Source organism: Silene latifolia, chromosome 10 (genome assembly GCF_048544455.1).
Source record: "Silene latifolia isolate original U9 population chromosome 10, ASM4854445v1, whole genome shotgun sequence".
NCBI lineage: Eukaryota > Viridiplantae > Streptophyta > Magnoliopsida > Caryophyllales > Caryophyllaceae > Silene > Silene latifolia.
Window position 1 is genome coordinate 31,522,619 of NC_133535.1, and position 17,800 is coordinate 31,540,418.

The window sequence follows — 17,800 nt, forward strand, 5'->3', positions numbered from 1 at the left end:
CAGTGTTGACCTCATTTGGGCAAATCCCCTCAGAAGCTTGTTGAACCACAGCAGCAACAGGTTCAGTGAGAATATCATCAGCAGAGACCAGGTTAATGGCCTGACTAAAATCAGAGGAGTCTTGTGAAGGGGTATCCCAATGTATTAAGCTCTGAGATGATGTGTCTTCAGGAACAGGAGTGGCAGTCTCTGAATCAGAGTCACTAATATAAATGACCTCATTGATAAACTGATCGGCCTGGTTGACAGCATCAGAGTCCACTTGCAAAGCTAGATTCTCATAAAATGCCCCCTCACCATTTTCAGCTTGGACTCCAGCTTCAATATGGATCACAGTACCATCAGGTTGACGGTATCTAATAGGTAACCCCCCAGGAGGAGGGTCAAATGTTTGGTTATAGCCACTGTGGTCATCATCCATTTGAGCCCAGTCAACATCTCCCTCAACTCTGATAAGGAACTCCTCCTGAATCCTTAAGTCTCTATCAAGAACACCACTCAAAGAGCCTTGCCCAGCATAGATGAGATAAGGATCATTTTGTTGCATTTGATGAAGCTGATCCAATTGAGTCATAGTCACGTCTCCTTGGTGGTCAAAATCCTCACCAACACTATGATAGTCCTCATTAGGAGGAGTATGAATATGCTCATCACCCAGCCACCCCCCAGCACCAGAAAGACCCACACCATTTGCAGCTTCAATCCCATTGTTGCCCTCCCCAGAATCAACACCCTCGGTCTGCTGTGCATTACCCATTTTCAAATCTTGATTGCCAGGTTGAGAACCATTTGAAACAGGTGCAAGTCCCTCATTTGGTTGGACACCTTCCTGAGCATCAGTCATTATGGCATCACCCAGATGGGGCAAAGCCTGTTCCTGATGCTGGCCATGCTCACCATTTATTTCCATCCCCTTGTCTCCTATCTGGAAGACCACAGGACTAGCAAAAGGCTGGGCTGTGACAGCAAATAGCATCCCAGGCAAGACTCTACCACCTGGAGTGATGCCCAGGTCAAAATCAACCACTCGTTCTGGAGATTCTCTCCTCTGCCTGGATCCCCAATCAATGCCATTCCTTAGACGAATCTTAGAACTAATAAACCTAGTAGTGGGAGGAGTAGCCTTTAAATCCAGATTAAACATAGTGTTATTACTGTTAGATTGAAAGACCACGAAACCCTTTTCCTCCGTCCTATCCAACATACCATTTATACTAGACACAATAGTCGTGAGACTCTCTCTGCATTGAACCCTATTATGCCCCACTTTTCCACATTTGACGCAGTACTTAAATATCTCCTCATAACGAAATTGTACCCATAGCAAATAGCCTGCCTCCATGGCAAGGAAAAACCCAGGCACCAGAGGCTCATTTAACTTTACACCCACCCTTAGCCTAAGATAGTCATGATCAGGAACCATGTCAAAAGGTTCTACAGAAAAACGTTGACTAAGCAACTTACCCGCCACATTAGCAACCTCCATGGTTAAGTATTCGAATGGCAGTCCACAGACGCGAACCCAGACCTCCGCATATGGAAACTTGACAGTCCTTGGAACCGTGTCAGGATACCAGCGAGCAAAAACCATGATGGCACCGTCAAGTGTAGTAGTGCTCCTTTCCAGAAGCCCCTCCTTGTCTTCAGCATCCTCACAGAAGAGAACATAAATTTCCCCCATTTTATAAGCCTTAACCCTTGCCTTAGTTTTCCATTTCTTTCGTATAATGTCATTGACCTTATCAGCTTCAAAAAGACGATAGTCAACAAGGAATCCCAGAATGCACTTCCCCCAGAAATCCCTGGACTTCCCAAGTGGAGTGGGATCCACATTCATAACCCCCCAGACCTAGGGAGACGCTAAAGATTGATGTGTAGCGGGTTCATAGGTTGGAAATCTGCATTCTGATGGGTCTGATGATAATTTTGGTGATTGTAGAAGTTTTGATGAACATCATGCTGATGAGCATCATTCCTCTGATGATCACCATTGATACCCTCAACAGTGTTCCCAAAACGCCCAAATTGATTTTCGAAATCCATTGAGTTTGAATGAAGTTGTTGTAAGTAATGTAAGAGAAGAGATTGAATATGAGTTTTATGGTAAGAAGATTGAGGAGGAGTGGAAGGGATTGATTGGGAAAGCAGTCCCATAATCCCCAATTTATAAAGGAAGAACCCTAGAAACCCAGGAAACCAAACGTTCCCTGGCAAACCCAGAAGAAACTCTGATTGGGTGAGAAAATTACTCGAGCCACCCAAAAAAATCCCCAATTAAAATCCCAGCAGTGTAATGATGAAGGAATAGCAAACGATTTGAAGAATATTAACCCAGAAAAAGCAGGAAGCTAGGTATGATTCCAAAACTTCCAATTAAATGCATTCCTCAGCAATCATTTGGAAGATAAACCATAAATGAAGTTGCAGAGAATGAAAGATTTAGTAGGTGTAGACTCTTCAGAAAAGCAAGATGGAGTCACACCCAATAGATGAGAAGGGTTAATCGATAAATGTAAAAAGAGGCTCCCCTTTTCTTGGGAGAAAAGCTCTCTCGTTTTTTAGAGAGAGAAAGATCTAAATTGTAATTACAAGTGTGACTATTGAAATTTGTATTCCTTATGTGTTTGAGAGGATTATCTGTGATCATAATCTAAATAAATTACGTAATCTAATAGTAACATAGTGCTAATCAATATTGAAACCGCGGGGGTAAGTTTTGATGCTTAGAGGGCCAGCTGTCAAAGGTGGTGGGTTGGTGACAAGGTTAATCTCACAGGTGGTGCCATGTCGGTGATATGGTGGTTGTAGGATGGTAGTTGTATAGTAGAGTTTGGATGCTTGGGAAGAGAGGTAAAAAATCAAAGACTCCCCAACTACGATAGAGTACCTTTTTTCCTTAAGAGTACTTTTTGTTTTCATCAAGATGACTAAGGCCCTGTTCTTTCTGGCTTTTTAGAGCCGAATCAATCAATCAATCGAATGGAGCCGAATCAATCGAATCGAATCGAAATCGAATCAATGGAGCCGAATCAATCAATCGAATCGAATGGAGCTGAGCTGATCGAATCGAATCGAATAGAGCCGAAATGAGCCGAATCAATCGAATCAATAAAGTCAATTGAGTCAATCAATCGAAATAATCATATTAATATTAATAATAATAATATTTAATATTATTGTTAATATCAACTGTACTAATAATAATATTCATAGTATAATACTATTTATACTAAAATTAATATTTTTAAGAAAAAATTATAATATTATACTCCTCTCTTTCCTTAATTTGTTGTCCTATTTCATTTTGGGGTGTCTCATTCAATTATTGTCCTTTCTATTTTAAGAATGAACTTGATGAGCAATTTGATCATTCACACTCAATTTGGTCCGCTTGTCATTTATAATTGGCCCATCCTCTTTCCTTGGTCTTTGTGCCAAAAACCAAAGGACAACAATTGACTGGGATAGAGGGAGGAGTATATGAATAATCATAAATTATAATAATGAAAAAATAGTAATTTTTTACTAATAATATTCTTAATAACAATAATAAATAATAATGTCAATATTAATAATGATATTAGTAAAAATAATTGTTTCGAATAAAAACACTCAAGTAAGCGTTGCTCGAATCCGGGCCGGGTCAACGCGCTCCTTTCAGACGATAATGGCACCTCGAACCTATGCTTGCTCTCTCCGGATGGATCTTTCACGCGTAACAAATAGGGCCTCGGAGGGTTCGCACAGGTCCTTCTCCGATGCCTTACTTCGATCGGTGGATAGTTGGGACCTTGCTTGAAGCTAAGGTTTCCATGCCTTCTCATAGTAGCTCGAGTAGTCTTACTTCTAGAGAGAGGAAGTTGTTGGTGAGAAGTATTTTACCATTGATGGGTGAATAATGAGGTATTTATAGATTTCTATGTGTACCTCAAATGATGGCTGACAAGCATGGTTACCATATTCGCTATGAATACGCCTTATCGATTCGCGATTCGCTTATAGAAAATGTGTTATATGTATTTTCGATGAATCGGTTGATAGAATTCGCTTTTAACAATTCGTGATTCGTAGAGTATCAAGCGAATCCGTAACCATGTTGGCAAGCGTGTTGACTTGTATGACCCTGTATTGGCTATTGGGTCAAGTCGGTTGGGCGTGCCCCATCAATAATATTAATAATAAATGTTATTAATTTTAATAATAATACCAATAATTATAACAACCACAACAACAACAATACTAATAATAATAATAATAACAATAATAATAATAAATAATATTATTATTAACATTATTATTCATTTTAACAACAACAACAACAACAACATTATTATTCATTTTAATAATAATATTCATAATAATAATAATAATAAATAAATTATTAATAACATTATTATTAAATATAATAATAATAATAATAATAATAAAGAATAATATTAAAAAATAGTATTATTGATAACAAAATTAATAATAACTATTAAATTTAAGATGAGTAAAGGTTTAAATGAGTTTGAACTTAATGGAGCTGAATCAATCGAATGGAGAGTGAAAAGCCGAATAATCGAATCGAATGGAGTCAATCAATCGAATCAATCGAATGGAATCAATCAATCGAATCGAAATGAATCAAATGAATCGAAATAATCAATCAAGAGAGTAAAAAAATAAGCGGAAAAATGCGCCAAGGTCCATTTTAAAAGAGTTGTGAGATCAAAATCAAACCATGTCAAACTACCAAAAATTCTTTTATTTTTTCCAGTGAAAAAAAACACTACTTCCTGTGTTAAGCCCACAAAGGCTCTTTTCTTCTCAGACTGCAAGGAGCTAAACTAATTGAATAAAGTTAGGCTGAACTGAAATAAGCTAAAATTAAGCGAGAAAAAATGGGGTTATTTTGACAATTACAAGTCCAGACCATGCCCTCATCAAACTGTGGCTGTGCTTGATAACCTGACAATTTATCAATAGGCACAACAGACTAGCAACTTCAAGGACCGGAACAAGAAAATTATCACCTTCGATTAATTAGGGAGTATTAACAAAAAATAATAAACTAAGAGAAGAAAGAAAAATAAGTACAATCACTCTATTTCGACAACACAACACTAGTTTCATGGGATGGTCTCAAAAGAGCAATCAGTAGTTAGATTCTGGGCCTGGGCTATCTTGATGCATATCCATCGAGGAATCATTGGAATTTGACTCCCTGTTCTGATGACCTGCAAAATTGGTTTCACTGCTTCGAGCCACAAGGGTTCCCGGACTGCTATTAGGGTAATATCCTCCTTGGGCAAGATGATACGGCTGAAGACTACGACGGATTGGGCTCGATAAAGCATTTGAGAAGACTAGACTCTTAGACTGGTTTTCTTGCTCAGGTCTCAGTAGCTGAGCAGCCGGTGTTTGGGCTGATGGCTCAGAAACAAGGAGGCCACTATTTGAAAAAAATGTTGGTGGTGGAGGATGATGATGCTGAACTGGGGCTCGAGGGGACATAGTCGTCTCGTCTCCATAATAATCAAGCTCATTCTGCATAGAAATAGGTCCATTATGATTTTTTAACCTTGCATTTGTGAATTAACCCAAGATAACAAAAACATGAGATGATGTAGTATACGTACTTCAATACTAGCCTAATTCCTCTGTCTATGAATGAATTTCCCATTTGGAATCTTTTTTGTTTTAATCCGCATGTTATTTGTGGCCTCCCGACCCCACAACTTTCGTAAACTTGTGTTTCCATCCACATCTTATTACGAGTATTTATCAATATTTTTTGTGCATAAAAAAATACGTAATCTATAACAAGATGATGCATGAGATTAAATCGGGGAGCATCTTATAGAAAGCACAAAGGAGATTAAATTGGGTCAGGCTAGTAAACAGATATCCAACACGAAGACAACAAACTACAAGTGATTTTCCTGAACTAGATTGGATTCACTAAGCTCAATTTAATTTACTAAACTGCACTAAAACACTTTAACTCAAATGAACCGAATTTACTAAACTGAAGAAAAGTAGAGGGGCAAAAATGAGCCTTAACTTTTACCCATGTTAATCCTCAAAATTATATGCACTACCATTGGCCTAACATGGGCACCAAGGAGGTGACACCCCCTATCACAAATTACTATCAAGACTATTAATGCATTTCAGTTTTTTAGCAACCCTTCCCTTTCCCTACCTTCCAAATAAAATTGTGCCATGGAGCATTTTCTACTCCTGATTTTTTACATTGAGTTCCACTCAGCCCCAACGAGGAGCCTCTTAAGTCTAATCAAGCAAAACAGGTACATGCATTGTAGAAATTGAAACGAATAATATGTAGGCCAGATAATCTAAAACCATTGTCATAATGATTTTAAAAACGATATTCGGGATATCGCACATCGGCACATGCGATGTAACGAGTCGCAGCCACTACGGTCGTAATATCCAAACATTCCTCAAATTCTTTAAAATTTTCACTTCATTTAGGATCCGAAACTTGAGCTGATTTTACATGTGTTTAGTCTATTTTTTCTCCCATGACCTCGTTTTAGTCTATTTTCACTTCAACAGTATCAAATACACATGTTAGCCAATACTTACCCGGAAAATTAACGGTTAGTTTAGATTAGTCGCGGTAATACAGGTAAAGTAACGCCAATATTATGAAATATTGGCTGTGGCCACAATATTATACCTCGTAATTTTGTAACAGAAAATAACGCAACAACCTGTAATTCAGTTATATAAAAGAACAATATCACTTTAATACCATGTTCCCCATTGCCAACGAAAACTACACCAGATTATCTACATTAGAAACAAGTACCATTATCAGCTTCTCAACTAATGCATACCTATAGAACAGGTCTACTCCATCAAGATTTTCCAAGGGTGGTGGCTTTACAAAAGATGAAAATTTTGAACTACGCCTATTTGTCTATGTTTAAACTTTAAAGCCTTGGATGCTCAAAATTAGTAGAGTGTAACCAAGCAATAGAGCAATACTTGTAGAGTGCGAAAGAGAGAAAACTAATATGAGCTCTTAGACCAGAATACAGCTGCTAACTTTGTTTTCCTTCCTAGTTTGTTATCTAAATCGGAGAGCTTTCCAAAGATTTCCACGTGTCTATAATCTAGTCTAATTCTAAATATGATCACCCATAGTCCCTTGTTAGAAAACAAAAATAATGCGAACAGAAAGATGAATAAAGGAACAGAAAGAATAGAAACCTTAAGGTAGGTCATTATGTCAACTGGTGCAACTCTTGATCCAGCCTCTTGTTGTCTTAAAATCCACTGATAAAGCTTCTCCTGAACAGTGATTGGAAGAATATAAAACGGGTTATTTTGGTATAAGGTGCCTGCAAAGGCTAGGATTAGAGGCATGCATTTGAAAATTGAATAAAGCCATAGAAAAACAAAAAAACTCCCTATATAAATGTTATAAATTCAAAGCATTTTTCAAAACCATGCGTCGCGATTCAGAATTCATAATGTAGCAATGGGACCAGCGAGAGGATGCACCCAATCATATGCCAACAAATATTGACCGATTCAACTCGGACCCGACATAACGTACCCAATTGCCAGTCACTAAGCGTGATGCCAATGCACAATACAACAGAGCACTATGATCATTTAAAACGAGTAAAGAAAGGAGAAAGAACAATCAACAACCCTGCACACCCACTCTTTACTCTCATCAGAATGCTTAATGCACACTGCACAAATACCAGAAAACCTCTCAACCCCAAACTTGGAAATCAATCATAACATGCTCCCTCTATCCTTCCTATTTATATATATTGTCCCCTCTTTAACTTTGCTGGTCAAACGACGCCAGCTTTGAGATACAACTTTTCAAAATTAATTTTTCTTTTTAAAAAGGTTGTTTTGATAAATCAATTATGACAAATTTTTTAGTCAATGTTAAAAGCACAAATAAATTTAGAGTAACGTTTTGAGTTTTGTCAAAAGTTTGCATCCATCTTATAGGGTAAAACAATGGGCAAATCCATACAAACCAATTCTTTACGAATAAGTAAAACCATCTTAAAGATGTTAATTCATCACACCCATCCTTTAGGTAGACATAGCCGTAACTTTAGTTTCTGAATAATCTTATGGTATGTTTGGAAACCTTAAATTGAAATTGAATTTCGGAATTGAGACATTTCAAGTGTTTGGAAATCCCTAGAATTTGGAATTGGAATTGACTCAATTTCTTATCAATTCCAAGCTAGTTAAAAATTGGGGCTCTCAAATACCTACCATATAGTAGTCATTTCAATTCCATCACTTCTTACGTTTTATTTTTGTGATGCAAATTTCATCGTAATATTTTTATTTATGATATTTTTTCCGATTGCAAATATTTTCCGTGAAAATATTTTTTTTTTCCAATATAAAACATCCAATGACCTCGACCCATATCCGTCTCACCCAAGTCCAATTCGAATTCCAATGCCATGGGTTTCCCAAACGCAATTTTGGAATTGAATTCAAACATTTGGATTTCTACATTTTAAATCATGAAAATGAAATCAATTCCGTGCTTCCAAACACTACCTTAAGGACAAATCTAACTTGCAAAAGGCAGGTTTACTAACAAAATACAAATCAATTGATTTAAAAACGAATATATCAAATTGCGCATCCTCAATATAAAGGAAGTTCAATGACAAAATCACCTCATAGACGATTTAAATATTCAACAGCAATACAACCTTTCCATCAAATCCAAGGTCTCATAGAGAACAGATAAAACTCTCAATTCCGGCTTAATGAACAACATAACGATCCCAAACATGAGTAAACCATCAAACAACACCTTCATTAAGAATCGAATACCCTTATTGTTAAGAAACCTTCATTAAGAATCACTCCTAAAGGTTAAATGCATTTCAAAGCCTTGATCACTTGCACACTAGAACTCTCAGTTCTCACTTCAAAATTTAACCTTTCATGAACAACGAACAAACATCAGTTCAAGAATAGACTGACAGCATAAAAGCAATGTCTATCGCAAAATCTCATTTGAGACCGTCTTAAGCTTTAAAATTATTAGTTCCAACGTAAACAGCACAATCTAATTCCAATAGATGACACAAAACTCCCCAAAATCAAAACTTGTTCACAATCACACATAAAACAACCATCCAAATACCACAAATACAATCTAACGAACTACCTAAAACCCCTCATTCAAACTTAAATCACAATCAAAAAAATGTAAAACAAACAACAATAACAATGATTTGAATGAATGATGAAGTGAAAAAAGAGAGAACATACAAGGCCATGGCGTTCACCAGCTTGAAACGACAACTTTTGATGATTCATAGCTTGAGTGTAAAGCTGAGAAAGCGAATTCGCACCACTGCAAAACGTTGCGTACATCGTTCTATCAACCTCATCTAAGTTTGTTACCATTGATTTCCTCTTTTTCGCCATCTTTTTTTTGAATTTAATTTATGATTCTGTGATTGACCCAGATAATTAAACTTCAACTAGATTTAATTTAAGCGACACCCATAAATATAAATAACAATCAAAGGTTAGAAAAGAAGTAATTTGAATTTCTAGGTTTTGATGTGGTTGAATGAATTGGGGGGAAGAGTAGAGAGGGTAAAGAGCGTAAGGTTTGGGGTTATTTTGCGGTAAGGAGTTTGCATGTCATGCTTTGGTTTGACCCACCTACTTGGTGACTTGGTGTTCGGTCCAATTCATGTTTCCATATTACTCCCTCCATTCTACTCCACACTACCACTATGATTTATCACTAAAATTTGGAAGAGACCATCTCTCACTAGTCACTATGTTATTAAGAGACCAATATTTCGTACCCTTTTATTTGTATTTCGTACCCTTTTTATTGTTGATCGTGACATAGTAACTTGATACTTATTTACATGATAAATGTACCCATTTTATCATTAATCATGATTTGTACCTATTTCATTACTTTTAGTACCACTTTTTTTTTAAATTGTACAATGGTCTCTCAATAAAGCTTATTAAGCGACCGTCTCTCATGATTTATCATGTTTGTCAACGCATATTTTACGCGTTAAATATCGTTAGCTACGTATTTGCAAAAACTATAAATGTTAGATATTTTTAATGTACTCGTTAAGACGAATCAAACAAGATCTCACATGAATATATTTTTACTTATGTATTGAGAGAAAATTGAAATTAAATGTCCATTTGTGAATAGTGTATAAAATAGAAAGGGGTAGTGTGGAGCTGAATGGAGGGAGTATTTGTTTAACGGAAATTTTCCATGATATTCCTTAATTTTGTCAGATTTCTCATGTTATTTCTGTTTTTGAGAATCTACTTAAGATATTCCCGAGGTTCCATTTTTGTGTCCATAATACCCTTAATGTAACGTCCGTTAACCTAACATTAAATTCATACTTCCATAGTCAACGGACATGGAGTTTAAGAGTGAGTTTGGTTAGGGGTAAAGGTGGCAATTAGGTCAATTAATGTGTTGAGTTAAGTTATTATCATATCTAATTATGTTATCGTATTACGTCAATAATTCTACTAGTAGGTTTAATTTTCAACCATTATTTGGTAGTTACTTTGTTATTAAATCAAACGTGTCAAGCTAAACAATAAATTGCTTCCATTTGGATCAATATTAAGCTTAATAATTATCCAGTTATCAATCTTATCGGGTTCATATCGGGATGGTTTCATCAATATTAAGCTTAATAATTATAGTTATGCTCTTTCTCTTTGCTTAATAATTATCGGGTTATCAATCATCTTAGAGATGATGAAATTACGAGCTCGGTAATTATGGAGGCGTTGAACACAAATTTGATCACGATTAAATGGCCTACATAAGACAGCTTCCTTGCTCCTAATCTTCTTATTCTCTCAACAACCTTATCAACCAGATAATAACAGTCCATCACTGACAGCCTCTTAGGGGATACATGCACTCCTAGATGCTTGAAAGGAATGGATCCTCTTTTCATACATGTGGACATTTCCAACCCTCTCATAATATGCCCATCAGTTCCATTACAAAAAAAAATTGATTTACCACTGTTCATAAATAAACTAGGGTACGAGTTTTGGTATTTATAGCAAAACATAACCGACTTAAGGAAAATTTGCGGAATATTCTAGAACCAAGTGGTTCCTCGATCGAGCCCCAATGTACTCGATCGAGCCCAACTCTAGTTGATCGAGGCACCAAAGTTCAGGAACCCCAACTCTCGACATTGCATATTTTAATTGATTAGGTTGGTTCCTCGATCGAGCCCAAGGTGTACTCGATCGAGTAACCAAGTTCCTGCTTCGCGCACTAAACTTCAAACGACCTCCATTTCTTCGTTACTTATCAGAAACAAGCGATTTTCATAGCGTTGAAAACCTAAGAAGATAAGCTTTCATCTCCAGTTGGAATCACTTGAATATAAGTTGTAGAACTCGAGATATGGCTCTTCAAAGTAGGCACTTGTAATAAGAAGCTCTTTTTTTCGTGTTTTCTTCTTAACTTCTCTTCCTTCATTCTTATGGATTCGCGTGCCATGCTTCGTGTATCCTTCATGCCCACTCCGTGATTCCCATTTCAGTCCTTTGCTCCTCAAATGTATCATTCCTGCATTAAACATCAAAAAGCGGAAGTATCGACATTCTAACATAAAAGACATGTAATTAACATAATTTAGCACGAAATCGTATCAAAAACAGTTAAAGGGAGACATAAATATGTATATAATTATGACTCATCAAACTCCCCCAAACCATCTCTTTGCTTGTCCTCAAGCAAAGCAACACACAATACAAAAGGCAATCATACAAATTGTAATACTCCGTATTTATAAGTCTTGGGGTACTCTATCGAGTAGCCCTTACTCTGTCGAGTAAGGGCAAGTTGCGAAATAAATTAGTTTCTGACCTGTTGGGTACTCGATCGAGTAGCTGGGGTACTCGATCGATTAAGGGGGTACTCGATCGAGTACCTTGGGTACTCGATCGAGTGTCCGGTTTTACGGGGAGTTTTCTCGGGTTTTGTTAATTATGCGATTAAGGTATTTAAACATAATCGTCATTGTTTTAAATCACTTTTGCAAAACCTAAAACCCCGTTTAAGAGAGAAAGCGATCGATTCATCTTCCTAATCGCATTCTTAGCAATTCCGAGTTCGACGGTCAGTTCGTGTCGTAGTTCGTATCGTTGAGTTCCTTGCGTCGAGGGTAAGCTTTTAACATAATTTTTATAATGTTTTGTTAAGATTGGTTAAACCCTAATTTAGGGATTGGGGGTTTTATGAGTAGTATGTGATGTGTAGTCTTTATGTGTTATGTGTTAGGAGGAGGATTCGTAGAAGAGGCGTTTTGATACAGCTGTAGATACCGTCTGCTTGTTGTGCTTTCCAGGTAGGATTTCCTACTCAGTATTAGTCCCATAATGGGATATTGGTGATGTGCTGTAGTTAGTTGTTTGATATGATGATTGTATTGTGTTTGTGGTTGTGATTGCTGTTGATGGTTCTCGAGATGCGTTCTCGGCTGAGTGGGGTCACTTGCGGGAGTGACTTCACGCCCTAGTTTCGCCCTTCGTGGAACCCGCCACGGAAGGGGATGTGCACATTAATGGGACAGGGTTATCGCTCGTACGATGAGCGGGGCTTAGGTGGGAACGGCTGCGGTCCCCCATCGGCGAGTCCAAAGGACGGTCGGTATTGAGATGATGGGAGTTGGTGGTGTGTGTGTGTGTGTGTGACAGTTCAAATTGTCTGTTTATCTTATTATTGTTATCTATATTGATTGTGTGATTAGTACTGACCCCGGTGTTGTTTTGTAAACCTGCGGTGATCCATTCGGGGATGGTGAGCAGATATTGAGCAGGTATTGAGATGAGTACTGGGATAGCTGGGATGCCACGACAAGATGATAGGAGTCTTCCGCTGTAGCCTTAGTTTATTTACATTTCAGTTAGAACAGTCATTTGAGAATAATGTATCGTACTTTGGTTTGGTTTTGAGGATTGTATTTATTCGTTAAACTATTTATAATAAACGTTGTTTCTGTTTTGTCTATTTGATTATCATACCTCGGGCGACCGAGATGGTGATGTCTTCATACCTGAGTGGTCCTGGTAAGGCACTTGGAGTATGGGGGTGTTACACAAATGGCGAATAAACAACTCAGAGCTAATAATGTTGAGGCACATACAAATCCCAAGCTATCCGTATCCGTAACAAAGCAATGACCAAAGTGTACCAATAAGACAAATTCAAAGGTACGGGAAATAGAAAACGTAGCTCAAGTCTCAAGTCACCATACTATAGACAAATGTCAAATACCCTTCGATCTTGCAAAACAAATTAGTCGGATTCTCGCGGATTCACTCATTCACTCATAAGTATGTAAGTGTGATACCCCAAATAAAATTATATTATTTAATAGCTTTGAGAAAATTCTTTATTTGAAAAGGGAAAGAATTTTTATCAAGTAAAGTCGAAAAAGGTACACAAATGAAATGAATCCATCCTAGAGGGAGATATTGACCTAATAAAATTCGAAAGACGTAGTAACCTAATACAAATAAGACCCTAGAATAAGAATAAAATAGTTCGGTCGAAATCCGACTTAATGATAACTTCACCCGTAGAATTTTTATTAGACCTATCTCAAAGAAAATAACGCGTAAAGTAAAATATCTAGATATTTTACCAACTTTACTATATTTTATACATTTGTATCACATGTTAAAATAGAATAATAATAATAAAAAAAAGATGGAATAATGGTCATCAACTTACCACGTATACAAGGGGGTGTAGTATAGGGTGAATCAACATTTCACTTGGTGAATTGTGTATGCACGTCAACGAATGTAGGGATGTAGGAGTCTAGGGTAAACCGACATAGATTTCCTATAAATAGGCAAAGTCTCATGCCTTCATTCAACGAAAAACAGAGACAAATAACTAATAAAAATAATAGAAAGGTAGGAGGGAACTAAGCCATCAAGTGACGATACACTTAACTAAAAAGGCCGTGAGTTTTGTAAGGTTATTTCCTACCCCTTCATCTTAAGTTAATGTAATGAGTAAGTAAGGTATCGTCATAATTACTTAACTGATATTATAATATACCTGCATGATTGTTTATGTGATAAAGTTATGGTATACTTGTATACTTTACGTAATGTGGTTTACGTGAGATATGACTGTGGTACTATTTGTGTTAATAATTGACGTTATAATGCTCACATGATAATGTTAATGTTAAAATACCATTGCTAAGATGTACATTTGGCCAATGTATCATTCGGGACATTATTATTGGAAGGGACCGAACCACATTATTATTTTATCCCGTGTACATGGATATGAGCTCTGGGCTCGGCAATTGGCTCCGCCCCGTTATTGTGGGAAATAATCTGTATACTTCCCTTATTATGCAAGGATTATAACGATTTTAACAGTGATGATCAATAGTCATAAAATAAAAATACATAAACAAAATAAAGGATTCGGAATTAACCTTCGGTCCTAGCAAAATTGGCCTAAGAACAATATCAAAATAGATATTCGCCTATTGGTTGCACCCAAGACGATATGAGATATGCCCTATTGATTGTGCTAGAATCGATCTAAAATTTTCTGTAAAATTTAGTTGTTTTTTTGTGTTTTTCTGATGAGAGAGGAGGCTAGGTCAAGAAAAAGAATTAGGGTAGAATAATTCTCTCCCTTTCTTTCTTATACTGACCGAAAATTAGGAAGAATAAATCTTTCCTAATTTCGGCCCATCTGACCGAAATAAGGAGTATAATCTCCTTATTTTTGGTTTTTCCAAAAATGTATAAAATGTGTTAAATTGTCATCTAGTGAGGATCGAACCTCTGACCTCTTGTTTTATGTACCCTCACTATTACCACTATGACACATTCATCTTATTGATATTAAATATAACTGATTACATTTAATTACGAATTAACAGATTAATTCGTCCAAGCTAACATTACACACATTTAATTAAATATAACTTATTATATTTAATTTACGAATTGACAGTTAATTCGTCTCAACTAATATTATTTAATTTTCATTAAATAATTATCTCATCAACACATTGACTAACTATTTAGTCATATTGGGCATCAATGTGATTATATTTCTATAACCACATTTCTCAAACACATCCTATAGGTGTGACCTTTAGGGACCAGTTGATCACCGCCATCTGTATGATAATAACGTCAACCTTTCTAGCAAGCCAACCGTTATTAGGTAAACGTTAATCAACTGATTAAATATACGAAGTATACCCTTGTGAACCTGTAAGAGATTTACAAATGTTATCACACTAATTTGTGGAGGACACAAACTCCAACAAACTCCCACTTGTCCTCACAAGTGTATGTGCGATAACCGATTCTCATATCCTAAAATAACTCCCACTCAATGTAAAACAATTTGCAAATCCGCATTCACAAAGGTCGTATTTTACAAGCGATCAATATCAAGAGTGGTTTCCCCGACTAGAGAGTAACTTAACTGATAAACGAATCAACATTCGAGCATGGCCATGCATTTCAGTTACAACTCCTCGAGTGGTCCTGAGAAATAACTATACCTGATAAGGGTTGGATATTTTCCTCAACTTTAATCCTGCAGATGTAAGCACAGTATGAAATGACCCATAAAAAATCTACTTAGCCTCCATTTACGGCAGACCGTGAGAAAGAAACCAAAGTCACCCATAAACTGCCTTAATCTCAAGAGACAGTCGATAGTCAAAAGAATCGACTCTAGGAACACAATGGATGTCTTATCCACGACCTGGCACCGAATGTTATTTAAACATTTAAGACTCCATTACGTTGTCACAAAAAGTTGTCATACGAGGTATCGTCATAATCTCGCATTTGTGATCGATCAGTCAACCGTTTGACTTATGGCTCGTTGAACCCACCATCAATCGACTGCACAATATAATAGCCGGAGTTATCAGCTCACATTGGCGATTACGGACCAAACAAATATAATGTAATTCAGTTCACTTTGTGGCGTTCAATGTTGTCAGTACAATTCACATGAAAAACAAAATATTATATATAAAACGATAAAGTTATAAATAGTATATGAAAAAGATAATGTATCGAATCCATAATCAAGTACTACAACTCAGGAACACGTTTAATTCCCATGTAAATAACGTGCCCTACATGCTTATCATAATTCAACGGTTTAGTGAGAGGATCTGCGATGTTATCATCTGTCGCAATCTTGTTAATCACTATCTCTTCTTGCTCCACGTAATCACGAATCAGGTGAGCTTTCCGATGTACATGTCTAGACTTGTTGCTAGACTTTGGCTCCTTAGCCTGGAAGATGGCACCTCTATTATCACAATAGATGGTGATCGGGTCATTCGAACTAGGAACTACCGAAAGCCCTTGTAAGAATTGACGCATCCATATCGCTTCCTTTGCTGCCTCCGAAGCGGCATAGTACTCGGATTCAGTAGTAGAATCTGCTACAACATTCTGTTTGGAACTCTTCCAGCTGACCGCAGCACCATTAAGAGTGAAGACGAACCTGGACTGAGATTTTGAATCATCTCGATCCGTTTGGAAGCTAGCATCTGCTTAACCGGTTGCGCATAACTTAGTATCGCCTCCATAAGTCAATATCCAATCCTTAGTCCTCCGTAGGTACTTGAGGATGTTTTTAACAGTTATCCAGTGTGTTTCACCTGGAGTCTTTTGGTACCGACTCGTCATACTCAATGCATATGCCACGTCTAGACGTGTACACATCATGGCATACATGATCGATCCTATTGCAGATGCATAAGGAACACGACTCATGCGCTCAATCCCTTCAGGCGTCGTGGGTGACTGAGACTTGCTCAACTGCATCCCAGTCGTCATAGGAAGGTTCCCCTTCTTGGAGTTGGTCATGTTGAACCTCTCAAGAACCTTATCCAAATAAGACTCCTGACTAAGTGATAACGTCCGTCGTGATCTATCTTGGTAGATACGAATTCCCAAAATGCGCTGTGCCTCACCCAGATCTTTCATCTGGAAATGGTTCTTCAACCATTCTTTAACCGAAGATAGGAGAGGAATGTCATTCCCAATCAAGAGTATGTCATCGACATACAATATCAAGAATACAATCTTGCTCCCACTCGACTTGATATATAAGCATGGTTCTTCGACCGATCGAGTGAAACCATACTCTTTTATTACTTGGTCGAAACGATGATTCCAACTCCGAGAAACTTGCTTAGGTCCATAAATGGAACGCTTAAGCTTGCATACTTTCTTAGGATGCTCAGGATCTATGAAACCTTCGAGTTGCACCATGTACAACTCTTCCTCCAAATAACCGTTTAAGAAGGCGGTTTTCACATCCATTTGCCAAATTTCATAGTCATGAAATGCAGCAATTGCTAAGATTATCCGAATGGAACGTAGCATGACTACAGGTGCAAAAATCTCATCATAATGCAATCCGTGCACTTGAGTGAAACCTTTTGCCACAAGTCGTGCCTTATAGGTATCTGGTTGCGCGTCTACAGAACGCTTTATTTTGTAAAGCCATTTGCACTGTAGAGGTTTTACCTTATTAGGTAAATCAACTAGATCCCATACGTTATTCTCATACATGGAGTCCATCTCGAATTGCATGGCTTCGAGCCATAGCTTTGAGTCAGAACAGGCCATAGCACCTTTATAGGTAGCGGGTTCATTACTCTCTAGGAGTAAAACGTCATTCTCCTCGACCATACCAATGTATCTGTCCGGAGGATGAGAGACTCTA

General features: G+C 37.2%; 1 protein-coding gene across 1 annotated transcript; it reads right to left on the reverse strand.

The window, feature by feature from the left end:
• Window positions 1-4,849: 4,849 nt before the first annotated feature.
• LOC141605444 (uncharacterized) lies at window positions 4,850-9,702 on the reverse strand. Its single transcript, XM_074424212.1, has 3 exons — window positions 9,289-9,702; window positions 7,225-7,305; window positions 4,850-5,529 (listed from the first exon to the last, which is right to left on the reverse strand). The coding sequence occupies exons 1-3, from the start codon at window positions 9,445-9,447 to the stop codon at window positions 5,137-5,139; spliced, it is 633 nt and encodes a 210-aa protein (XP_074280313.1). The 5' UTR covers window positions 9,448-9,702; the 3' UTR covers window positions 4,850-5,136.
• Between the last annotated feature and the right edge of the window lie 8,098 nt (window positions 9,703-17,800).

Bases quoted from the DNA above. Each gene is read 5' to 3' on its own strand.
- LOC141605444 (XM_074424212.1), bottom strand. From the start codon at position 9,447: ATGGCGAAAAAGAGGAAATCAATGGTAACAAACTTAGATGAGGTTGAT. The intron at 7,306-9,288 runs GTATGTTCTCTC...ATCACTGTTCAG, and splicing joins CTGGTGAACGCCATGGCCTT to GAGAAGCTTTATCAGTGGAT. The intron at 5,530-7,224 runs GTTTCTATTCTT...ATTTCTATGCAG, and splicing joins ACATAATGACCTACCTTAAG to AATGAGCTTGATTATTATGG.